This window comes from Engystomops pustulosus, chromosome 6 (genome assembly GCF_040894005.1).
Source record: "Engystomops pustulosus chromosome 6, aEngPut4.maternal, whole genome shotgun sequence".
Classification (NCBI taxonomy): domain Eukaryota; kingdom Metazoa; phylum Chordata; class Amphibia; order Anura; family Leptodactylidae; genus Engystomops; species Engystomops pustulosus.
The window spans coordinates 89,772,946-89,799,420 of NC_092416.1; the positions used below are offsets into that span (position 1 = coordinate 89,772,946).

The following is a 26,475-nucleotide window of genomic DNA, read 5'->3' on the forward strand; positions in this document are numbered from 1 at the left end:
ATCAGCGAAAGGTTTGAGTTTGCAATCCAAAACGTACACAGCATGTGGCATAATTCTATTTGGGAAGAAAAATAAAAAAGGGATTGCGCTCCCATAGAGTCGTAATCACACAATAATGGTAGGTGGCCCACTAGTAGTAAGGAGGTTACCTGTGGTAGGCTTAAATTAATCCTGTAGTATAGGAGGCAGCAAAGCATCCCACGCTCTGGAACATAGGATATACAGTAGTGTAGATCATCTATAGAGTAAAAAAAGGAAACAGAGCCACCAATCCAGTATTGGTGAAAGTCAGGAGTAACATGATTCGAGGGAGAACCCAGCTTATCTGGTAGGCTCGCTGCTGTGCTCTCTGCCTCCTGCCCAACCCCCCTCCTCCTACACTACAAGACCAGCTCAGACACAGGCAATTCCTGCTGGCCAGCAGAGACTTATAAGGTATTTTTTAGCAGAGCTGACTGTGTATTTTATTGACTAGGTGAGGGAGCAGAGCTTTATATCCATCTCGTGGATCTCATAATTTCTTATCTCTGATCTGCCTCATCTCTCTTATTCTTTGTTTCAGATACTGGTAAGATGTTTAGATGTGTAGATAAACCTTGAACCATGATAATCTAAGCACATTGTCAGCACACAGCATCTCATAGCACAGAGGGATCATGTTTGCTCAGAAAGTCCCCGCCCACAAGCTGAATTCCTACACTGACCAGTCTAAGGAGTAATAGGACAGCAATAAAACTGAGTAGAATTTCAAAGTAGGGGTTAAAAATGATCTTTATTGTGCAAACATCACTGAAATTTGAGAACTCTCTTTCTTGGGAATACCCCTTTAAGAAAAACATAATAATAATATAGTAAATTTAACCAGTAAGGCTAAATGTTTATAGCTGGCTGGTGCCTGATAAATGGGTATTTTTCCCAAACCTGCAAGTAGGCTTATAGCCATAAACTTTGAAAAGGTACAGAAGGAGGTTTATCACTGTATAGTAGTGGAGGGAAGTAATGAGGATTTATTAAGGAAGTAGAGAAGTAATAATTTCCCACTAACCTGCTCTAGGTGCAATGAGCAAAACACAGGAAAATACATTAGCAGTTATTATAATTAGCACTTAGTACAGGAGGTGAGAATATCACGCAACATAGAAAAACCTTGTAAACCATGAAGTGCTATAACTGATCCTGCTGTGAACCATCAGTAGGCTATGACACAAAGCATGTGAGGAATCTATGGATATAGAATGGGTATAATACATGTTTTATTGGCATATAACACAGATTTGGATAATTGACATACTTTGTGCTAATATTTCTACTATGAGCAAGACTAATTTGAGAGAGGATATATACATGGGTACATGGGATAGCACATGGGATAGCACAAAAGCACAGTCTAGATACTGTTAAGAGGTGCGGCATTACTATATAAAATCCAACCATCAAAAGGCAGAACTCACTGGTAACTGCAAGCTGTGATTAAAAATTAAGACCATGCCCCCCATAACGTTCTATGCCCATCAGACAAGGTTTTTATGTGATGGATTTGTTATGTGAGTACATTATGTTGTAATAATCAATATCTAACCAATGAACAGGACCTGCATTCTTCCAAAAATAGTATCCAGACTGCTCACAGGTTGTGAATAGAACTTGAACCTAATTCCATTCACTTTAATAGGGGTCAACTTGAATACTCTGTTTAAGCAAGAATGTGTCAAGACTTTTATAGCCTACTAAATACTGTATGTTTTTTCTATCTGCAGTGAGTACTCAACTAAGCAAAGTCATGGCATCATGGACACCTATACCTATATGATTGTTGTAACACAGGAAACATTAGAGACTGGCTCCAACAACCAGATGCCCTGTTGTTATAGTGTTGTTATGTGTTGACTATAGGTCCAAACATCCATAGATTTTTCCTTCTTAAAAAGGTGACTTCATAACTGGCACTTGCTACAATTCCAATTGTCTTTCATATAAGATTTAGGTATAGCAGATATTCTCTGTCTAAAGCTAGATTAACAAATATGATAACTGTAGGCCAACTGAATAACCCTTTTCATGTATTTTTTATAACCTGGTATTTCTGTAGATTTTTGATGAGTCATCAAAAATTAGGTTAGATTTTTAGCAATTTACAAAATTTTGAATACAAATTCAGTGACCCGGTATATAGGTTATACTTTTTGCAATTTACCAAATTTTGAATACAAATTCACTGACCCAGTATATAATCCTGTAATCCTACAATGCAAGACAAAGCCTGTAATATATAATACCATAAAGGAAACCTAACCAATCACATCACCCAAATGCCACTTTAATACAGTCTGTAGCCCACCTAGGGTTACATTGCAGCATAAGAGATCCACCATCTAGTCACCAGTGTTTTGGCTTTCTGTATACTCCCAATATACTTTAAAAAAAAGATATGATGTAGTTTATTTGCCATTGTTGGACTATTTCCAATGTAGAGCTGTGGAATATGTTGGCACTTTATAAATACAGAATATTGAAATATTAATACAGTTTAAAAGTCCTTATATAAGAATTCAATTTAACCCCAGCGACCCCATGACAAATCACACCGTTATGGCACCAAGCAACTGCTTTGTTGCATTTGCATTTTAGTCCTTAAATTGAGCATCTCATAGATGTATACCGGTTCATAAAAAAAAAGAAAATACCCACAGCAAACAGTTCTAAATACTTGTGTCCTTCTCTGCAGTCAGCTGAGTCTGGTCACGGGGCTCTGGTGTTTATCACTGCAGCATGAGAAGCTATTTCTATATTTAAGACTGAAAGCATTGTGCTTTTTCTACATAAGCTTGCTATGCTGGATGGTAATGCCACGCAGATCATTCTGTGCATTTCTTTTAAACCACAGTGGATCTGCATTTCTGTGGGGGAAGGGATCCATTTAATGGCTTTGGTGCTTTAAAAAGTAGAAGACAAGCCCTTATTCCTCGTCACAGAGTTCTGAAGCTTTATATACATATTTAAACAGCATTATGGAAGCTGGTATGATGTGCTCATTGTTATTGTGGAAAGGAAATACTGCTCAAGATCTTCATCCATAGTTCTGAGTAGAAGCAAGTTTAGGTACAACAGACACTGGCCCTTTCGGAGAGAGAAGACGCTGGATGCAGCCTTACGGTTCCAGGAAAATATCAAGATAGTCTGTGAAGTTAGTCCTCCAGTTGGAAAGATATAGGCAGTCATACCAGCATGTGGAAGAATAACATGGGGCTCATCTAGGTAGCCTCTAGGATTATTCATAATACTTTTCTGCCTTGAGAACTTGGCAGTACATCAACATGGAGAAGATCAGGCCGAATACCTGCAAAAGAAGAAACCAAGTTTATTTCTAACATCTGTGCCTTAAAATTGGTCACAGGATTAATAATAGTTTGCCTCACTCACCTGCACAATAAGAATACAGATGCCAAAGATCCCAACAGAAGAAATGTTACTCCCGACCCATCGCTTCACTTTTTCATAGCAAGGCTGAAACATGAAAGAATAAGTCACCACTAGTTTAGATAAACAGCTAGTTATAAAGTTACCTCAAGCTCAGGGGTAGCAATAAGGAGTCACAGGGCAGGCAATAACTTGGCTTATTAAGAAAACAGCACTATTATAGTGAGTGCATGGTAGGAGTGGGTCCAATTACAGATTTTGGATAGATTTTGCATAGTTGTGAACTTGCCATGCAAATTAACCCACCCAAAATAAATACTTCATTAAAAATTATGATTAAAGAGCATTGACCTTTTCCCTAAACAGATCCTTTCCATGGCTGCAATGTCAAACAATCTCATCTGATGTGAGTTGATCACACTAAGTAAGTCCAAAGAGGTCCTGCATATATAGTGGTTACTGCATTGCCCTGCCTCCTTGTTCCTAATTGACAGGTCTCACTGCTACAAAACATGCTGCATTGTGGAACATTGAAAGCGAGTTCTGTTACATCATTGGCCACTTCATGTCATGTGACCATGGTGATGTCATCTAAGGTCCTGTTACATATGCACAGTCTACCCCATGTATGTATCTAGTCACATGAAATCACAGCAGCCTCCATGAAGGAGAAGGGGAGAAGTAGAAGTCCATGGAGGCTGCTGTGATCATGCCATGATATCACCATGTGATCAGATACATTGCAAATGTAACTGGGTAAAGGACCTTAGATGACTTCACATGCTGAGAAGAGGCATGGGACATTGGGAGGTGTAGATGGGAGGGGCCGTCAAAGCAGAATACACCCACTCTGATGCCAGGTTTATTTGCATATTACTGAAAAACAAGACATTGAGGGACCCCAATGACAGTATTCAGACTATAAAACCCAAATGAATCTGAGGCAGACACAGAGTTACAGAGTGGGGAGGAACTGTGACAGCAACATGAGACAAGCGTGGGAGAATAAGAACTGAGTATAATCAGCTGCAGCAGGCAGACACATTATAAAAGAACGTGGGCTGAGGACAATGGCAGGGCAGGCAAGATGGACTGATCACAACATTTCCTTGTTTCTAAATCTAGAATTAACCATGTCTCCAGGCTAGAGCTCATCCAGACAATACAGAACAATTCAAGCTTCCAGGCTGAATATATGCAATTTAGTGGGGATGGAAAAATAAATTAGTTGGCATAAATAAGCGGCCATATTGTTCATAGCTTCATATTATCCAGCACAAGCTTGCAGACAGCCTCCGTTCCTCTTTTGGCAGTGCAGTTTTACTACAGATTGTACAGAAAATGCTGGAATAAAGGACAATGCAAGTTTGTTATTTCAAAATGAATTTAAAAATGGAGGGTGCATTATTAAAAAACAGTCTTTTGAGGGGGGACTCACATTTCTTTAAATTTCGCCATCTAGGGTGGCTTTAAGCCATTATATCTGATAAAATTAGCCAAAAATTGTCTTTCTGACAATTGTCACCCACTGCCCACTGTTTATTGATTCGTGTAACAGCACCACACAAAATACTTAAAAATATTTTATCCTGTAACATTCTCCACCATAGCAGCATATATATTATGTGGTATCAAATCCCCAACCCTTACAGGTGCCGAGGCAGGAGTAAGCAAAAAGAATAATAATAAAAATTACAGTAAAAATTACAGTAACATTACCGATTGGGCTTGATGTGTTGGGGTCATGAAACCTGTCGTGACCATTGGTGACATCAGTGGACCCAGGTGACTGTCACTTGTTCTACTTGAATGGGGTCCCCTGAATTCACTGGCTGCAGCAGGTCCTGTGACCCCCCACCCATTGTGATGATGACTGCCACAATGCTAGAATCAAGAGCTTACATGTTTTTTTCTTGCTTTCCGTTAACCTGTGCATGTCTACAGCACAGGCGTTTGTCTTTTTTTATAAATCTATTATTATATAGTTCCTAACATTGAAGTTTAAAATATGTCCATGTTCCAGTTCTATTAAATGGAATTATATGGAGATTTGGTATTTTGTCAGAAAACTGGTATGTTTGCAATTTTGTTTTTTTTAATCTCAGACAATCGTTCAATATTGCTTAAGGGTCCTGAATGTGAACCATTTTCACATTTTTCTGCTTTTATGGGGTTCATTTCCCTTCAAGTAATTGACTTCCCTTATAAGTTGATCTAGAAATGTTTTGAGGAGAAAATGCTTCATCTGTGTTTTGTTATAAGAGCTCAAAAAATGATATATAAAAAGATTAAAAAAAAGGCTAAGTGAGAAAACAAATGATCAGTACTGAACAGGAGCAATGTATTTATCTGAAGGAACATGAGGAAATCCCCCTCAGGAATTAAAGGAGAATCAATCCGCAGTCAAGAACACAGCACATAGTTTCTAATTGCTGCTCTATGTGTCACCCGGCTGCTGGCTGTGCAGCCTATTGACATCACTGATGATGGAGCTATTCTTTACCTTCCCCAGCCTGTAAATACATGGTTGTAACCAACACATGGTTGGTACATAATGCATGCACACTTAAAAATGATTGCAACTTAATAAAAGAATGATAACCACTGTTCAAAGCCCTGTGACAAGAGTCTCCACTGCTGTCACAAAGACTTTAGTTTATGACCTTGAATTTCTGAAATAGTTGCTAGAAGCATCAGCAGTGATCGGGCAGCATGGTGGCTCAATGGTTAACCCTGCAGCCCTGGGGTCCTGGGTTCAAGTCCCATCTAGGACTACATCTGTAAATAGTTTGTATGTTCTCTCCGTGTTTGCGCAGGTTTCCTTCCACACTCCAAGAAAACATATATTGGTAGGTTGATTAGATTGTGAGCCCCATGGCGACAGTGACTGATTTGGCAATCTCTGCGCAGCGCTGCGTTATCTGTGTACTTTATAAATAAAGGAATAATTATTATTATTATGCCTATGATTCAAATGTTTCAAACATGTAGATGAGGCCACTTGGTGGCATGCTACTAGGATGCCAGCACTTCCAGCAAGTGGAGGGTGAGACAGTGTAACTATCTGTAAAGTAGTGATGGGTTGTCTGGCTCTTTATAGTGAGATGGATCTTTGGGGTCCACTCACTATAAAGATGTGGCTCATCTGGCTCCTAAACGGCTCTCTATGTAATCACATAGGGAATCATTTTCAGGCAGCCAGCCACCCATCCCCACTCTACTTTCAACACAAAATTTTCAGGTAAAAAGAGGCATGATCACTTAAAAAATGGGGAGGAATATATAAATTGGGGCACAGCTAAGTTGGCTCTCAGGGCAGAGATGACTCCTCTCCTGCACCTGAAAGAGCCGATTCACGAATTACCTATCACTAGGTCTAAGGTAGCACCTCTGGTTCATTATAAGCATTTTAAAAATTTATTTTAGGAGGAAAGAGGCCATTGATAACAATATAAGAAGATTAGCACAGTCACGGTGCCTCAAGAAATACTTGAAGTACTTGATGTATTAATATATATATATATATATATATATATGTTTGTTTATTTAATATTAAATAATTGATTCTAAACCTGCAGCATGGAGAGATTCATAGCTAATTACAATGTAACATGTCTACGGCTGGATTAGTGGTAAAGACTTATATGTAGATTTAGGGAGGCAATAAATCTCCATCTGCTTCATCTCACCATAAAAAAACTCAAAGGGTTACATACAGGATAAGTTATTTAGGTTTGTTCTTAAAATGAATTTGAATGGAGTTGTAAGGGTTCTGGGTCTGTGGACCCTCAGGACCACCGCGGGAGATGGTACTAGATCTATATGACATCTGGGAACGGAGTCTAAGTGGCACCTGGTCTACACCAGAGCCCGCCGCAAAGCGGAATGATCTTGCTTCGGCGGGGTGCCACCAGGTTGTTCCACAGGTGCGACTAACCCGTGGTGGCAGCCAAGCTAGTAATGCAGAACACAGTCCGAGTCCGGGGGACAGCGGGAGAACAGTGCTGGAAGGAACATTGGAATTCATGGCAGGAACACAGGAACAGGCACACGGAACAGGAACGCAGGAACAGACTCGAATACAAGAACAGGAACACAGGAGCAGGATAATGGGAACACAGGAGTGGGAATGGAACATGGGAACACTCAGGAGCACAGGAAAGCAGGAGGGATTTCACTTCACAGGAAATGACTGAAGATCCTGCAGGGAATGATGGGAGCGCCGGATTATATAGCAGAGCCAGAAGTGACCAGCGGCAATCACCAGGACGCTGGCCCTTTAAACCTTGGAGAGCCGGCGTGCACATGGCCTAGAGAGCAGGAATGTGCGTTCGCCCTAGTCGGGATTGTTGAGAGGTAAGTGCGGGCCTGAAGATTGGCCAAGACATGGATTGCGGGGGCACCCGTGACAGTACCCCCCCCCTTAGGGCCCTCCCTTTTCTTCGGCCTCTTCCTCTTCTCTTCGGTCCCATGATCCAGGATATTCTCCTCATACAGAATCCTCCTCTGGGGAGCAGGTCTGACATACGTCTTGCCAGGAGATAGCTGCAGAGGCTCTTGTATAGCAATGTCCGAAGAAGTCAGGGCAGGTGGCTGAGATGCAATGCAGTATGAGTGGCATTCAGATCCCCAACTCAGGACCTCCCCAGTCCTCTAGTTGAGGACTGGAGAGTGACGTTGCAGCCATGGAAGACCAAGGAGTTTGGGGTCGCCATCATACTTGTCTGGCATAGAAAGTCTGAGCCTTGGTTCTGCTGCTGGAAAAAGTCTGTGCTGGAGGAAGTCTAGTCTGTAACTAGGAGCCATCTGTATGTCGGGTGTCCTTAAGTTGGGGACTGCCTGTATTTAGTCATGATGAGTTAGCAGCACAGTTTACTTGCTGGATGATATTTAAGATAGCCTTCACTGTGTAAGAGCCATTCTTGAGTGCAGTTCCAATTCATCAACTAGGAGGACTGGGATGGAGCTGTTATGAGAATAGTTGTGGAGATGCCTGTGAAGGCAGGTACTATACATCAGTGAAGCCCTCCAGACTTGTTACTGAGAAACTAGGTCACTATACTGTAAGTATAATGGCTTATAGACAAGGCCCTGGAGGCATAGCTGGAGATAGAGGCCAGTGCTGCAATAAAGATACTAAATATGTAACAAGAAGCAAACATAACGCAGTTGAATCTTTAGATAGATAAGAAATTAATAAACAAAGCTAGTCAACAATACAGAAGTAATAGAAAAATATCTTACACAACCCCTTTTATTTGTAGTAGTCATATCCAAAAGAATATGTTTAACAGCTTAAAGGGGTTTTCCCATTAAGAAAGTTCTAAAATTTTAATCCCCATTTTTAACCCCCTTACTTTACAATTTTACTCAGTTTTATTTCTGTTTTAGCTCCTCTAACTCAGTGATGGCCAGCGGACACATTATGATCCCTCACATTGGGGCTCATTTACTAAGGGTCCGTGGGGCTGCTACTCTGTCGGGTTTCGCGAATATTTCCGATGTGTGCCAAATTGCTCCAGGTTTTTGGCGCACGCGATCGGATTGTGGCGCAAACAGCCTGATTGGGTCTCCTCAGTACAGCATTGGGAACTGGTTTGGCTGGGTGAGAGGCTTGTGACTAGGGTCAGGAAGTAAGAGTTCTCCTTAACGAGACTGCAGATTAAGGCCACCGTGTAGGCGTATGGATGCTACACAAGGGGAATTCTAGGAAAATATGCAAAGTTTTCCATGGATGTTCCATTCGGGGGATTCCTCGAAAATATGCAAAGTTTTCCCGAACCTAGTCACAAGCCTCTCACTACGCTGTACTGAGGAGACCCAATAAGGTCGAAACAGCGCTGTCAACAGTTGGGAATCAGTTCCTTCTGGAATAAATATACTGGTTTGCTCATGTGAGCGTCTGTATCTGAGCTCGTCTTGGAATGCAAGGGTGGAGGCTGATGCAGAGACACTGAAGGGAGAAGACAGGAGAAGCTATTCATGAGAAGAATATTTCCTCCCTGACCCTAGTCAGACGGTCGTATCAGGGACAACCAAAATTGTATACACCAGGACTGATGGAGAAAGGTTGGAATTATATCTGTGAAATGCTGTATTTTTGTTAATAACAGTGAATTAGAGAATGTGTTATTTTGTTGTCCTGAGTACATATAAGAAACTTGTCTTCATGGGAATACCCCTTTAATGGAATGCCCTGACCAATTAAATACAATATTCCTGCAAGGCATAGGAGTAATATGACGATGAGACATTGTCAACAAGAGAACTGCACATAACAAGAGTGGGGCACACAACAAATAAGTCATCTTTCCTTCAAGGGCTTAAAGCTGGAAAAGCGAGACTCCCTATCTTCTCACAAACCACAGAAACACTCACATCTTTCCACCAGGTGCTGGGGTTGCTTTGGCAGGAGGCGCTATGTTCCATACAACAAGAGTGGGGCACAAGTGAGCTATTCCGCATTTCTAGCCAGTCAGTATAATTCTTCACTCCACAGCATCGAAACTGAAAGATTAAATGATACAAAACACAGTGAATGTATATGCAGCAGGTACCTATTACAGGACAAGTTTTTTGTGGTATTTGGTCACTGAATGCTGGTGCAATCTTATGTCGTAATTCTATGCCTGCCATTCAGGATACGGCACAACAGTCCCAGATTTTGGGTTCTGTCCTGCTGTACCTGGGGTCCAGTTTTGTCCCAGGACAAATCTCTGCATTATCATTGAGCCTCTGCTGCTGCTGTGAGGAGCAGGGAAAGGTTAGTATCTGGTGTTTACAATTATTTTTTATTAACACCATAATGATGAGACCTGAAAAGACTTTAATTACCAGAGTATTTTAATGTATTTTTGCACGTGGCGGTTTAAAGGCCATAACTTCTTTTTTATGCTTGCTACCTTAAACATTTTTATTTTGTTTGTTTCATGACACTTAGGGCTAGACTTTTACTTTTCAAATTTACTCAAATTGACCATTATAAACAAGGCGACTGTTGCAATGTTTTTAATAGTGTAGATGGGAATTTTATTTATTGGGAAATATTAATGGGTTTCTAAATATTTATTACTATTTTGTGTGCCTTTTTACTCTATATGTCCCCATAAGGTCATAAAAGACCCCTGTGGAAATATTACAATATCACTAATATTACAATGTCCCATACATGTTTTGTGCCTGTGTGCAGTTTCACTTCCCTTAATTCTATTGAAAAAACAGAGATGCAAAACACTTAGGAGGACAGCAGTGAAGTATATCATTACGACTGGTGTATATTGCATACTATGTACAATGATAAAGCATTTAGAACCTTGTTAAAATCTTCCAATTATTTTAATATTATTCATTTCACATCCAGAAGCCACCACAAGCTGCAATATATCATAGTCCACTTCATTGGGGATTAGTGGGATTTGTTCATCACAAATTACATGACAAGAGCATTCCTTGAGTAATGGATCAAGTAAAGTGTACCAGTGTGAGTTTGTCATCCCACCCAGCAATATTCAGACTGATTGTTTTTATTATATATAGATTTACTCTGCGCTGAGATTCTGGGAACTTCAGAGAATTGGTTTTCCAAGGCATCTATATTTCATATTTGCTTTGATATATATTAAAGATTTATAGTGACTTTATAGAGGATTTGTAGTTTGGATTTTTTTTACATTTTTTTTAAAGAGACAGACACCAAAGTATTTCCAATCTAAACGAGCTGTCTCTATAGTATTGATACAGACCTCCAAAGACCCTCCATAGACCCTTAGAATTACCAAGGAGTAAAAACAGAGGCAGGTCACCTCTGCCACTACAGACTGGCTAAACAGTATTTCCTGTAATATGTAAAATGACAAGGAAATAAAGAACAGCAAAGAGCCTAACCATTGACGGAATGGGGAAGTAAGGGATTGAACGGAGCCGAACCGCAATGTTCAGGTCTTTGCTTAACATTGGGGGTTTGAGGACATTAGACACAAGTTCAGGTTCAGCGTTTAGTCTCAATCTTTACAGTAACACCCACAATGATGTTACCTGTGGTGGAACCGTTCTTTTCTTCAAGGTTCAGCTGCGCCCAGTCAAGCCAAACATGAACCGGTCCACTCATCACTAGTCAAGGTTATTATTGCTCTTTTTTTTAACTGATGCTTTGTGTCTTAACAGATAACCGCATTAAATCTGATATTTTTGATAATCACCATTAAAGTAAACTAAATATATATTGTTCTCAATAGAAGACGCACGGTCCAGGTATACCTCAGTTTGTACGATGTCCCACGCATTTGTCAAACCAAGATTACCTTCCGTCTGATACAAGGACAGTCCATTCTTTAGGTCCTCTTGTGCATACCTGTGAAACTATAATAATAATAAATCTTTATACGGTGCTATCACATGCTGCAGAGCTTTACAGAGTGTGGAGTAGATATACACTCACTGGCCACTTTATTAGGTACACCTGTCCAACTGCTAGTTAACACTTAATTTCTAATCAGCCAATCACATGGCGGCAACTCAGTGCATTTAGGCATGTAGAAATGGTCAAGACAATCTCCTGCAGTTCAAACCGAGCATCAGTATGGGGAAGAAAGGTGATTTGAGTGCCTTTGAACGTGGCATGGTTGTTGGTGCCAGAAGGGCTGGTCTGAGTATTTCAGAAACTGCTGATCTACTGGGATTTTCACGCACAACCATCTCTAGGGTTTACGGAGAATGGTCCGAAAAAGAAAAAACATCCAGTGAGCTGCAGTTCTGTGGGTGGAAATGCCTTGTTGATGCCAGAGGTCAGAGGAGAATGGGCAGACTGGTTCGAGCTGATAGAAAGGCAACAGTGACTCAAATCGCCACCCGTTACAACCAAGGTAGGCAGAAGAGCATCTCTGAACGCACAGTACGTCGAACTTTGAGGCAGATGGGCTACAGCAGCAGAAGACCACACCGGGTGCCACTCCTTTCAGCTAAGAACAGGAAACTGAGGCTACAATTTGCACAAGCTCATCGAAATTGGACAGTAGAAGATTGGAAAAACGTTGCCTGGTCTGATGAGTCTCGATTTCTGCTGCGACATTCGGATGGTAGGGTCAGAATTTGGCGTCAACAACATGAAAGCTTGGATCCATCCTGCCTTGTATCAATGGTTCAGGCTGGTGGTGTCATGGTGTGGGGAATATTTTCTTGGCACTCTTTGAGCCCCTTGGTACCAATTGAGCATCGTTGCAACGCCACAGCCTACCTGAGTATTGTTGCTGACCATGTCCATCCCTTTATGACCACAATGTACCCAACATCTGATGGCTACTTTCAGCAGGATAATGCGCCATGTCATAAAGCTGGAATCATCTCAGACTGGTTTCTTGAACATGACAATGAGTTCACTGTACTCAAATGGCCTCCACAGTCACCAGATCTCAATCCAATAGAGCATCTTTGGGATGTGGTGGAACGGGAGATTCACATCATGGATGTGCAGCCGACAAATCTGCGGCAACTGTGTGATGCCATCATGTCAATATGGACCAAAATCTCTGAGGAATGCTTCCAGCACCTTGTTGAATCTATGCCATGAAGAATTGAGGCAGTTCTGAAGGCAAAAGGGGGTCCAACCCGTTACTATCATGGTGTACCTAATAAAGTGGCCGGTGAGTGTAGAAACAAAACAAGACTTTACTGTGTACTAACATGGTCATCTAAAACAACAGGAGTGAGGGGAGACACAGCAGGAATATACTAGAAAAAGAGAGCAAGAAGACTTAGATGATGTGCATCTCAGTAATATATTCTGTACTTGTGTTAGCCACCTGCCTGTGTACCTGCCCACATATCTGTATGGAGCTGATGAATATAACTTCAAGGAGTCTAATTTTGTTTCCATATGAACAAGCAAAAAAGAAAAATACCGGTAACTGCTTTATTTAGTAGAAAGAGAATCTCCCATTCCTACGCTATTAGCTGGAGCAGAGATTTGCATAAATGTATGATCACTAGTGGTATGGCAGCTGGTATCCCCACAATGAGCAAAGAATGTGTCACCACTTAGACGCTGAATTAAATAAGGGACTCTGGACCTCAGTTATAGTAACTATAGGGGTTCAAGCACATGTGCCACTATGATACTATGATACTATGAATCCTAATGTCACACAGTTGGCAATGAAAATAGTTGAAACATCTCAATGTTTGACAGTGTACAGTAATTTATATTATCCTCTAATAGGCCAGAAATTGTGCAGTCAGGCAGCAGTGAAGCAGAGCAGATACACAGATATTTGAAAAATATTGTCATTTCTTTCTTTGACACATCTTGTAAATTTAATGGCTGAAAGAGATCTTTCACATATGGGATTTTAAGTGTCATAAAATGTTCTTTTGTTTTACTATGATCCTAACAAATCTGTATTTGAAAATCACTATCAATAAAATCAAAAAGCATAGCACTTACATTGTCATTGTATGTGAAGAACAGGACCATGCTGATTATTTCAAGGAGGAAGATAATCAGTAACACCACAAAGAACTGAGGGAAAACAAAAGGAGATATTTTTACCCATCCATATATAACATTGGATATATAGTATCTCCCTAAAGTAAGGACAATGCTCATTATAACTACACACACAGCCATTATTGTTTAAACCACTGGCAACAAAATGGCCAAATTGTGCCATTTCCTTCCCTGGTGCCATATGACTCATTCATTTTACAATCTGTTCTCAGCTTGTAAGGGAGAACAAGCTATACAGTAGAGCAAGCTATACAGTAGAGGGTCCAACAATACTAAAAACTGTAGTATCTCCTATTGTACACACAATTTTTTATAAGGGGTATATTCACAATATAAATGAAATTTTCTTGACACATAAGTCAGCTAGGGTTCCATAACCTATTCTCACACAGAGGCCCTATCTCCACCATTATGGCATGTACAGACATGCAAGGCCTTGTCCAATGGATTATTGGGGCACTGTATAGGACTCTCACTTAGGCAACGCATAGCAGTATTATTATGGAAATGTATGGTGGTATTATATGGTCACTACAATGTATTTTTCCAGGGACAGTATATAGGGGACTATTGTTTTTAAATATTTAATGTATTATTAGTAGCCATTTCCAAACTACTGAACATGAAAAGTTTAGGTGTATAGCAAACTTATAAAACAATGGTGCATTGCATCAAGAATAATTTGAGTGTAAGTAGCTATTTTTCTATTACGTCTATTATCAGCTTAGAGTGGAACTCAATCTAAAGTCTGTATGATATAAATTTACTTTAGGTGTACACAACCCATGCATCCGTGTTATTGGTTCTTTTAATAAACTGTCAAGAGTCCAGGAATTTTATAGGTTTTGCGAAGTTCCCAAAACATGTACTTATGTGACAGAAATGCATAGATGTTAAAACTGTGGAACTTTATGAAAGCAGAATTTCATATACTAAACAAAAAAAACCACTTACTGTGAGAAGAAGACACCTGTGCTCTGTAACAGCACCCAGGCACCCGATGAAACCCACCACCATTATCACTGATCCTGTCACCATAAAGAGACTGGCAGCTGAAAGTGACGGAAAAGATATGGAGAGGGTGGCAAACTTTCCCTGGGTAACAGCCAACCAGACCCCAACTCCCAGGATACCACATCCTCCAAGCTGCAACAAAAGAGAGATAATCTCTGTAAATCTCCACCTAGGATGAATATAAATATAAGATAGAGAAATGAAAGCTGCCTTTCATATACTACTTATGGTGGCTTTATATCTGGCATTATTGGAAGCCCCCTTAGACCCCCAGACCTCCCCTATAGCTTCACTGTTATAGTATACACACGTATAACACACTAACTTTTGCATACAGAGCAGCCTTGTGACAATTTATGCCCAAAAGACCAACAGCAATCATAAAAATTATATTCAGCAAAATTCATGCAGAGATCTGGAAGGGTATAGCTGTGAATTTCATGCTTCAGTGAATACACAGTAAACTTAATAAACACCTATCGAGCTTCTAGCAGTATGAACAGCAATTCTAATCAGGCTTCCCGCACCATTTCCAATATTTTATAATGACTGCCTGGTGATTATTTTAGGGAAAAAGTCATTACTAAGGGGCTTTTAAGCCATTTTTCTTTTGCAGCTTTAAATCCAGAAGCAGCAAATATTCTTTTATTTTTATCAGGCATAGTTAAACATAACTCTCCTCTTAAAAAGAGGGGATAATTATAGGAAAGCTGAACCTAAGGTGAATATTGTCGCAATAGCTAGGACATGTAAAACCCTGCATTCTCATTATAAAGGCTCTACATTGAAAAATGATTAGTTATATGCTCCAGAACAGCAAGAATAGGGGAGAACAGGCAGAATAAGGACACATATAGAGCAGCACATTACGGATGCAGAGACATTTTAAGGGGTTGGCCATGTCTTTACCTAATTTGCCCATTTGCCTGCCTTGTATATAATCTATGCAGAGCCAGCGTGTTTCTTTACTTACATGCCTGAGCTCTGCTGAATTGGCAGAGCTACATCATCACTCTGACCTTTACATCAAAGTTTGATTAATATTACCTAATTCTTTAACCCCTAATTCTTTAACCTTTTTAGTGTGTACAGAGCTGTGTGAGGGCTTCTTTTCTACGTAACAAATTGTACTTCTCAGTTATTTACTATTCCATGGGAAGCTGGGAAAAAAATTCCAAATGTGGTGAAACTGGCAAAGAAACATGTTTGCGTCTCTTTCGTGTGGGCTCAATTTTTACAACTTTCACTACGCTACAAATGATATGTCTACTTTATTCTTTGGTTGGCTTTAGTGATACCAAATTTATTTAGGTTTTGTATTCTGTTTTAATAAATTTTCAAATTTAAAACAATGGGGCTTTTTTACTAAGGGTCGCGGAACCGCACTTTCGTCGGACTGTTCAAGGTTTTTGGGATTTACTCAGCTTTGACAGGTATTTAACAAGGGTTTGCGCTGGGATTGTGTTGCACGCGATTGGCTTGTGGCGCAGCTGTGTTGGCATCCATGCAACGTAAATGGGGGGGGGCATGCCGTCGGACGATCCGAATGATTTGGACTTTCCATTTCAGCAAATTAATGCTAATGTTTTTATGATAAAAAGATATACAATTTTCAAATATACTTTCTTTATCAATTCCTCACAGTTTTCTAGATCTCTGCTTGCTGTCCCGCTATAGAAAGCTTCTATGTTTACTTCCAGTGGACAGAAAGCTGTGCGATATAACAAGCTATGCACCTGTGTGACCATGGGCAGATTTCTGTCCACTGGAAGTAAACATAGAAGCTTTCTATAGCGGGAAAGCAAGCAGGGATCTATGAGGAATTGATACAGAAAGTATATTTGCTGTAATGGGAATACCCCTTTAACTTTCAATTTGTGTCGCAAGACCAAGCACTTACATACAGCTGGAAGACGAAGGTGAACTCCGGCGGACCTGAGCGGGGAAGCGACATATGCAGGATATCGGGCGCACAATCTTAGTGAATCGCGGCACAGTACATTATCGTCTGCGGGTTCGGATATGTAAATGTGCCCCAATGTGTATGAAAAAATGTGAAAAGAACTTTTTCATATTACAGTTTATGGAGTTGCATAAGATGTGTGTGCTGATGAGATGACATTTTCACTGCTACCATTTTGAGGACTGTGCGACCTTTTTATCACTCTTTATTAAATTTTTAATGTGATACCCACGCGCCGCTGTCTCTTAAATGCTGCCAACAGCTCCTCCGGCTGCAATTTTTTTTATTTAGGGGTTTTGGAAGTTCTGTTAATAGAAACCCCCCACATATCACCCCGTTCTATTAACTTCAACACTCAAACTATTCAAAACAGCAGGTAGCAGCTTGTTAACCCTCTATGGATTTTACAGAAATTCAAACAAAACGAATGGTTGAGTTTGAATTCACAAATATTTATCATTAATACTTTCATTTAGCTCTAAAATTCACCCACATAAACTGAATAAAAGTAGGAAATGCATCTACGAATATATTTTGCAGTTTCTTCTCAGTAAGAGTACACCTTACATGTGGATGTACACTGCTGTCTGGACCCATGATGGGCAAGGAGTGTTGTTGAGCTTTTGTAGGGCAGATTTTGATAGAATAGTGGTCAGGTGCCATGACATGTTTGCAGAGCCCCTGAGGTCGCGTTCACAAGTGGCATTTTGGTTGCATTTTGAAACGTGATTGCATGTTGAGGTAAGATTACTATTACTTTAGTTAACGTGTTGGAAACACAATGGGGCTCATTTACTAAGGGTCCGAAACGCGCATTTTTGTCGGGTCTCCCGAATATATTTCCAATTCGCCCCGCATTGCCCCGGGATTTTGGCGCACGCGATCGATTGTGCCGCATCGGTGCCGGCTTTCAAGTGACAGAAATGGGGGGGGGCGTGCCCGTCGGAAAACCCAACGGATTCAGAAAAGAATTTAAAAAAAAAATTGTGTCACAAGAATAGCACTCACATACACTGGGACGAAGAAGGTGAACTCGGCGCAGCAGCGACACCTAGTGGATATCGGGCGCACAACCTTAGTGAATCCAGGCAAGCTCTGAATCAACGTTGGACAACACGCCGCGGGATCGCAAATGGACCGGATAAGTAAATGAGCCCCAATGTTACCAAATGATGTGATCATAAGTGGAGCCTTTGGATTGTGTTTCAAAACACAACCAAAATGCCACGTGTGGATGTAGCCTCAGGTACCACAAACCCTTATCACAGAGAATTTGTAAACTTTTATCATGTGGTATCAGGGGGCACATTAACCCTTTGCCACTGATGGGATTTTTCCATTTTACTTTCTGTTTATCACTCCCCACTTTCAAAAATAAATAACTTTTTTATTTTTCCGTGTTCCGTTTTTTTGCGCAACAAATTGTACTTCCTAGAGATGGTATTTTATATTCCATGTACTTGGAAGTGGAAATAAAATTCAAAATGGAGTAGAACCACTTTGCATTTTCTTGTTGGCTCTGTTTTTAAGTCTTTCACTGTTCACTCCAAATACCTATATCATTTTGGTATCAAAATTATATAGGTTTTATAAGGTGTAAATAGATTTTTTAAAAAATGAAAACTTTTTGTATCAAAAAAATTGCTTCACTTTGCCATATTCAGACTCCAATAGCTTTTTCATACTTAGGAGTACGGAGTTGGCTAAGGTGTCATTTTTTTGTGGACGAGCTGATGTTGTCATTGCTACCATTTTGGGGACTGTTGTGTTTTTTTTTACTTTTTTCCCACTGTTTAAAAAATTATATATTTTTTGTGTATTTTTTTTTAGTTTTACATTGCTAGCATATGAACTAGTGATCATGTGACTAGTAACCATGTATTGCAGTGGATTAGAAGTGTCAGCTTATGCGCCGTGCATAGTCTGACAGGCAGACTGGTCTGTCCAGCCAAGGGCTGGCTCGAGCAAGCTCTGCCTCGGACAGACCAGGGGACCTTCATTAGGTCCCTGGCTGTCCGGAATGAAGACGGTACTCCACGATCGCATCGCGGGGACCTGGGAGGAGAGGGAGGGAGCACCCACCTTCTGCAGGTAGGTAGATCCCGCAGTCACAGCATTGACCGCCGGATCTAAGGGATTTAACAGGCCAGATCAGAACCCATTCTGATCTGGACTGTTAGAGCAGGGACCCGTCTGTCATATGACAGCCCGGTCACTGCTCTTCCCTCTTGCAAAACTTTGGTTAGGCTGACCGAAAAAACCCATCGGCTTAGCCCAAGGCCCCTTAGTGACCGACAGAGAAATCACTGAGTCACTGAGGGGTCGCTAAGAGGTTAATAAATGCAAGTCCTATGCTTGTCATGCACAATATTTTTTGCACTTGAAGATCCAGGAACCATTAAAGGCTTTTTCCTGTTGCAAAAATATTATATTTGGTCTTTTTACAAAGAGAAATACTGTTGCAGTTCAACTTGTGAGGGTGATTTTGAACTCTAAACCAAACAGAGATATTCATGGATTCCTGTTAGGACTGCATCAAAAGAATATAAACATTAATAAATTGATATTTTTAAAATATATTGGCGGAAAGCAAATAATATATACCTCTTTGTGTTTTCAACTGGGAAAGGGGATGAGCTGCTGCCAGACCCCTCGGACAAAGGCCTGTCTTATGCATGAACCAACAGTTTCAATAGAAATCCATTTTTTACTCCAAATGTTGGGTAGCAAAAAAAAAAAAATTGCAGAAGATAGAACATTATGGAACTACCTGTTTAAATGGAACCTGTCAGCAGAAACTGACCCAAAGAACCACTACTGGTATTTGACAAACAGGTTGACACCTTCCAGATTATGTTTCATGGACCAGTGTGGTGGCATCATCATCCAGGAATCAACTATGAAATAATATGTAAATTGGTTGTATAAAGTCAAGGAGGCAGAGGCACTAATGTCAGGTTCTCCACTCCAAAGATTGCCCATTTCACTACAACTGATGCGTCCATCACTAGTCATATCTTGTTAACTCCAGTTCATGGTTTCAATCACAACAGAGCATGACTACAGTGCTAAACTCTCTGCCTTTCTGGCTTTATATATCCAATTTACATCTCAATTCAAAGTTAATTTTCTGGATGACACCACCATGCTGGGCCATGAAAGAAAGATCATCTGAAATGTGTTAATCTGCTTTATAACAGACTGGTAGTGGTTTGTTGGTTTAATTTATGCTGACAGGTTCCCTTTAAGACATTACAAAAGAAAACAATTTAATGGCTTATATTTACAAAATCATTAATATTTATCAAAATAGTTGTGAAACATACTCACCCAGAAGATTAGGTTAAAGATGAACATAGTGATTTTGATGCAGAGTAGGCACCCACGTGTCATACTCATTTTCTTGAGTTCTAGAAGCAAAAGAAAAGAGAGATCTAGATACAGGACAATAACGCGGTTCTCCTTTTTGGTTTCCCCTGAGGTTTGCTCTTCTGGGTTAGACTGTACCCCACTGAAGGAACAACTGTCTGCAACACCCCATCGGCCCCTATAAACTCCTTTCCATCGCGCTCTCCGACCCCGAGGTGGAGAGCTCTGGCTGTAGCTGGGATCATCACTACTGGATGTTTGCATTGCCTCTGCTTTAGGCCTAATTCAGTTTATAGAAAAGTCACTTCGCTCTGTCCACAGTAATTGAGCTTATCCCTTGTAATTCTATATGAGAACAATTATTTCCTTTTTTCTTCTACACGTCCAGGTCATGAATGTTCTAGCTCCTAAACATGATTTCATTTCAATGAAAAGTCTTTTAAAATCGGAAGCATCAAGTAATGTACAAAGAATGCCTTATAGCAGTCAGCACTGCACATACCGGAGTTCTGAATCCGCTAGGTAAGAAGAAAGTCATAAATTATACATAATAGAAAAGCGAATATATTTGGGTTACCATAGAGAGAGAGAAAAATAACATTGCTGTATTTAGTGTTATCAAATTCTAATCATTACTGCCTTTGATCTCCTACAGTAGTTGGTAGGGCATCCCCCGCTTGGTGGTTAACAGCCCACACTAATTAAAGGTTTGGTTTCCAAGTACCCCTGGGCCTTCTTTCATGTTATCTCACACAAGTTCTAGATACAAAGGCAACATACAAGTAAAAAATATTTTGTGTAATTGAAAAGCAAAGCCAATTAAGGAATTTTACCAAAATTTACCAAGATTTGTTTCCCCATAGTTCATAGTGGAAGCAGAGACATCCACTTGAGATAAATGGCACAGACAGTCAGGAAGAGATAACCAGATAGTCCTTAACAGCAAACAAAGCAGGGCCGATACCTATTGTTGCATCACTTAATTTCCGAGCAACCTAAGTTAAAATGTCAGCACAAATAACATAAAGCTGAGAAAGCTGATTCCTAACAGAGCAGAAGGATTTATCCCCAATTATAAAGTATTTAGTACAGCTGAGGTCCTAGAAAGGACAAGCTCAAAACAGAATATCTCAACAGAATTCAAAATAACATGTAATACTTTGCTTATGTCACATCAGGATTGATTAAATAACCCATTCATTCTGACTCTGCTGTCAACATAACTGTTTTGGCATAAAGTATTGAAAGATATATTATCCCTAGCAGTGTTCCTGTAAGGAAGGTGTAACATTAACCCTCAAGGACTAAGTGCAATGGAAGGAACCACACAATGTATATATTTTCCCACAAATCAATATCCTTTAGTATAGCGGAGTGTGTGATAAAATTATTCATGCTGCAATTAAAACACCTGACATGACTGTATTGGCATTATGCTAGACTGAGGAGCACTATACTAAAATATCTTTCTACACATTCATTATAAGAGTTTTGGGGTCGTTTGGGAAATAAGATTTAACTTTAAGAAGTTCCAGTAATCATTATTAAATTCTTTACAATTATAAGCATCTACAGCATAAGAATACTTGTTTTTTACATGTAGCTCAAACATTATGCAGGTTATTATTGGAATAGACACATAACAACATTTTTGGATCCATCATTTTTACATAATGACTAGAAAAAACCATGTAGAACACATTTGAAGCTATATAATCATTCCTGGTGACCATGAAATACACAAAGTTCTTGGAGGTTGATCCTGGACATTATATAGATGAAAAGGTTAATAAAGGCAAAACAGTGACAGAGAAAAGATGAGAGGTTATTTCTAAAGCAAAACTAAAGTTGTGAAGAAAGTCAGATAACAAGAGAGGTCAAGAAGCAAGCATGATGGATAGGACAAGGTGAGGAGGTCATGTTTTCGCACTGTGCTGCTTATTTAGATTCCACTGTTTAGATTTTCATGATGAAGCACTGGATCCAGCTGGATAAAATCCGGCATGTTTGGATGGTCCTCATGTGTAACAGGATCTTGGTGGGGTGCCCTACAAAGTGAAGTCGTCCTCCTCTTGCAGGTTCTATCAAATGAGCATCACTTCTTAAAGTGATATGCACTCAAATTCTCCGCAGAGATGTCGGAATAGTCCTCTGTCCTGTAGAAGAAGCTGGCAAAGCAAAATACTGAAACAAAAGCTGTGCCCCTCACTTTGGGGTTACCAAGGTTGTACTGCAGGTCAAGTTAAATGTAAAAATAAACTAACATGCTGCTACCATACACAGCTAGAGAGAAACGCTCGTGGCTAGCCCTTGGCTTCTTCAGATTCCATGACATAAATTCCTGATAGATTCCTGAATAAAGCATGTTTCATGCAGCATCCACAATTAGAACTCGTGCAGTGACATATTATGGACAGGTTACATTGAAGACAATGCAAAAAAATCAAGAGCTGTAAGCAATAATAACTTAGAAATCCTGTATGGAGCAGGGATGCAGAGAAGGCGAATTGCAGGCAATGGTTGCAGTAACAATGTGCATCTTAGATAGATTGTCTTGTCGTCAGAGGATCTTTTTCATTGTCTCTTCTGCATTCTCAGCAAATAACCACTTTCCTCCTTTTTCTCTTGGAGTTTGCTTTCAGATCATCCAGTTCTCATCAGCTACATCTTCAGGGATCTCTGTGTATTCCAAATGCACTTTCCAGATGCATTCCATCATTAGGCTCATGAATTCCATTATTAACAATTAAAAAAGAATTCCGAATATGAGATCTCAGAACAGCAGGAATCTGTGTTACACCATCAAATTGTATCCTCCTTGTATTAACCCCCCACAACACCCCCGAAAAAGCCATTCAGTGCTGACAGCTTATGATCCTGCTCCTTACAAGGCACAGTGGCAAGAGGACATAGGAGATCGGGGAAGAGGACAGCAGAGCCAAAGGGGGAAATATTGGTAGTCAAGGCACAGAGAGGGCCAGGGATGTGAGAGGAGGGAGAAGCAAATAAGGGAATTGGAGAGACATCAAAGTAGATATAGGAAGAGCAAAGAGAAGGCAGCAGCATACATCTTCAGTGAGTGAACAGGGTGTGGGTTAAAGAGGATAACTGGGACAGAAGAGGAGAGATGCATGCAGCAAGCAAGTCTATAACATACTCATATATACATATAAATACACTTAAAACAAAGTGCAGCAGCAGGGCTGAGTGCGGGCTGGGATGTCACCCTGCACTGCAATGCAGCAACTTGTACTAAGGAATGAAAGCTGAAAAAAAATTCTGCACAGCTATAGGGTCAGCTTTCTGCTGCTGTTACTCAATTATGGCTTTGCAATATTAAAGACACCGGATCTAAGCAGGATCAAATTCAGATCGAAAGTGGCAGATGCAATATGGACAGCTTTGTAGAAAATGATTTCATCTGTCCCTGATAAAAAAAAAATCCCCACCAAATAGATGCAGTCAGCTTTCCAATTCCTACTAATGTATTATTCAATAATAAGGCTTCAAGCTAATATTTATTAAAATGGTAAGGTTTAGAATAATGGATTGTGGGAGTAATCAAATGACCTCAAGAGTTACAGATTTCCTTTAAAGGGTAATAAACCTAAAATATAGAAGTCCTACCTATCTCCTTCAGCTATGCAGTTTATTTCCTGCTATTGTTCCCAGTTATCAGTCATTTCTTTACATCACATATTTTTAATTCAGAGAACAGATTTCTCAGCAGGAAGTGAAAAATATTAGCAAAGTTATTTTTTTCTCAGCCAAGCTACTTATGTTTACTGGCCCTTTACGATGTACATGCTACATGAACCAAGTACCATATGCCATATAAATACAACTCATATATCATACCTCCCAACATTTGTGAAAGGGAAAGAGGGACAAAATGTCGGCGATCCCCCTAAGCCACACCCCCAATCACTCCATGGCCACGCCCCAAATTTTAGCCATATTATAATAATAAAAATGATCTCAATAAAAAAAAAAATATATATTATCCTCATTGGGATTAGAACCCAGAACCTGCAGTGTCCATGTATAATAATGTCACAGTGCCCCAACCCACTGCGCTATAGCCTCAGTGATTATCTGGGTATAGAATTTTGGTAACTAAGAACTATGACAATTGTTACACTGTGACACAGATTTAATGCCTTGGTATATAGGGAGGGATCTTCTCAGAGATTATTGTAATTATTGAGACTATTATTATTATTATGGAGATGATTATTATTATTTTTACTATTATTAATAATCATCTCCATAATAATAAAAATAATAAAATTTATAATAATAATAATAATAGTCTCAATAATTACAATAATAATCTCTGAGAAGATCCCTCTCTATATATCAGTGCATTAGTCTGTATCACAATGTAACACTGGCTGATAACATGTCTTAGTTACCAGAAATCCTCAGCTCTGTATCACTGGGCTTATAGCTCAGTTAGTTAAGCTCCTGTCTATGGTGCACAGGGTCCCAGGTTCGAATCTCAGCCTGGCCAAAACTTTATTTAATTATATAAAGAGCTTGTGTCTGGGGAAGCCCTGGAGACCATATATGGACAGATGGTGATCTGAGCTGATGACGTGGTCCCTGCTCTCTCCGCTAAGCCGACACTTCACTGAAAAGGATTCCCTGCCCTAGGAGATGCAGTGACCATACATGGACAGATGCTGATCTGAAGCTGATGACGTGGTTCCTGTTCTCTGCTAAGCCCGACACTTCTCTGAAAAGGATTCCCTCCCGATGTCTGCTCTGGGGAACCCTAGGAGATGCAGTGACCATATATGGACAGATGCTGATCTGACCTGATGACGTGGTCCCTGCTCTCTCCGCTAAGCCGACACTTCTCTGAAAAGGATTCCCTGCCCTAGGAGATGCAGTGACCATATATGGACAGATGCTGATCTGAAGCTGATGACGTGGTCCCTGCTCTCCGGCTGAGCCGACACTTCTCTGAAAAGGATTCCCTCCCGATGTCTGTAGAAGCCATTCTGTACTGTGAGTTAAGGCTTTCAAAGTATTTACTATGGGGACACAGCGGGACCTGGGGGGAGAATCCGTGACAATCTCATATCTGCCCGTGACGCGGGGCAGAGGTACGAAAAATGGGAAAGTCCCGTCAAAATCAGGACGGTTGGGAGCTATGCATATATAACAGAGAACCTTATGTACGCTGAACAATTCAGTGGGGTACATTTACTAAGAGTCCGCACACCGCATTTCCGTCGGGTTACCCGACTATTTCTGATTTACGCCGCATTTAACAGGCATTGGGCTGACTTTCATGCAACACAAATCGGGGGGCATGCCCATTGAACAACCCGGCTGATTCGGACTAAGCACGGAATCTAAAATTCAAATTGTGTCGCAAGACATGCACTCACATACAGCGGGAAGAAGATGGTGAACTCCAACGGACCTCAAGCGACACATGCAGGATATCGGGCGCACAATCTTAGTGAATCGCGCCGGACTTCATCCTCGTCAGACAACACACCTTGGGGATCGTGACAGGACCGGGTAAGTAAATGTGCCGCAGTATCTTACCATGCAGTCTATGGAGTGAGTGCTATTGTTTACTTATAATCTGCAAATTGGGGGTTTGCAGTATCCTTTAGTAGCACACATCAGAATATATTCCTGATGTATATCTTATGGAAGCTTTTCTTGTGGGTTGCCTTTGATTTATTGCCTGGAGACTCAAGAGTAAAAACAAGAATAGACTGTGATACAGTTATTGGTGGTATAAAATAGTATCATTTTCTATACTTTTTAGTTATACCTCTAAGACATAGGACATAGTTTTGACATCCACTGGGTCAAAATAGTGTATGCAATACAGGCGGTCCCCTACTTAAGAACACCCAACTTACAGATGACCCCTAGTCTCAAACAGACCTCTGGATGTTGGTAATTTACTGTACTTTAGCCTAAGGTTACAATGATCAGCTATCAAAGGCGTCTACAATTAAGTTTTATTATTAATCCTGGTTCTTATGACAACCCAATCACAGAGACCAAAAATACATAAAATATACAGTTCCGACTTACATACAAATTCAACTTAAGAACAAACCTACAAAACCTATCTTGTACCTAACCCGGGGACTGCCTGTATATGGACATATGGTTGCGTATATTACAAATTTTATGTAGGCCTTTGGATCTGTCCCAGTTACCAGTGTCAGGTTCAACT

At 40.3% G+C, this 26,475-nt stretch overlaps 1 protein-coding gene across 3 annotated transcripts in view; it reads right to left on the bottom strand.

The window, feature by feature from the left end:
- Positions 1-753: 753 nt before the first annotated feature.
- Positions 754-26,475, bottom strand: part of LOC140063981 (tetraspanin-4-like) — a 67,279-nt gene continuing 41,557 nt past the window's right edge. For 2 of the 3 annotated variants that reach the window (XM_072110332.1, XM_072110333.1), the window contains exons 2-8: positions 20,226-20,305; positions 14,873-15,064; positions 13,856-13,930; positions 11,674-11,775; positions 9,796-9,924; positions 3,421-3,504; positions 754-3,337 (exon numbers count right to left, since the gene is read on the bottom strand). In XM_072110332.1, coding sequence (XP_071966433.1) covers positions 3,269-3,337; positions 3,421-3,504; positions 9,796-9,924; positions 11,674-11,775; positions 13,856-13,930; positions 14,873-15,064; positions 20,226-20,294 — 720 coding nt within the window. In that variant the 5' untranslated portion in view covers positions 20,295-20,305 and the 3' untranslated portion in view covers positions 754-3,268. Of the gene's footprint in view, positions 3,338-3,420; positions 3,505-9,795; positions 9,925-11,673; positions 11,776-13,855; positions 13,931-14,872; positions 15,065-20,225; positions 23,373-26,475 lie in introns of those variants that run through there. The other variant, XM_072110330.1, reaches the window with a different exon arrangement.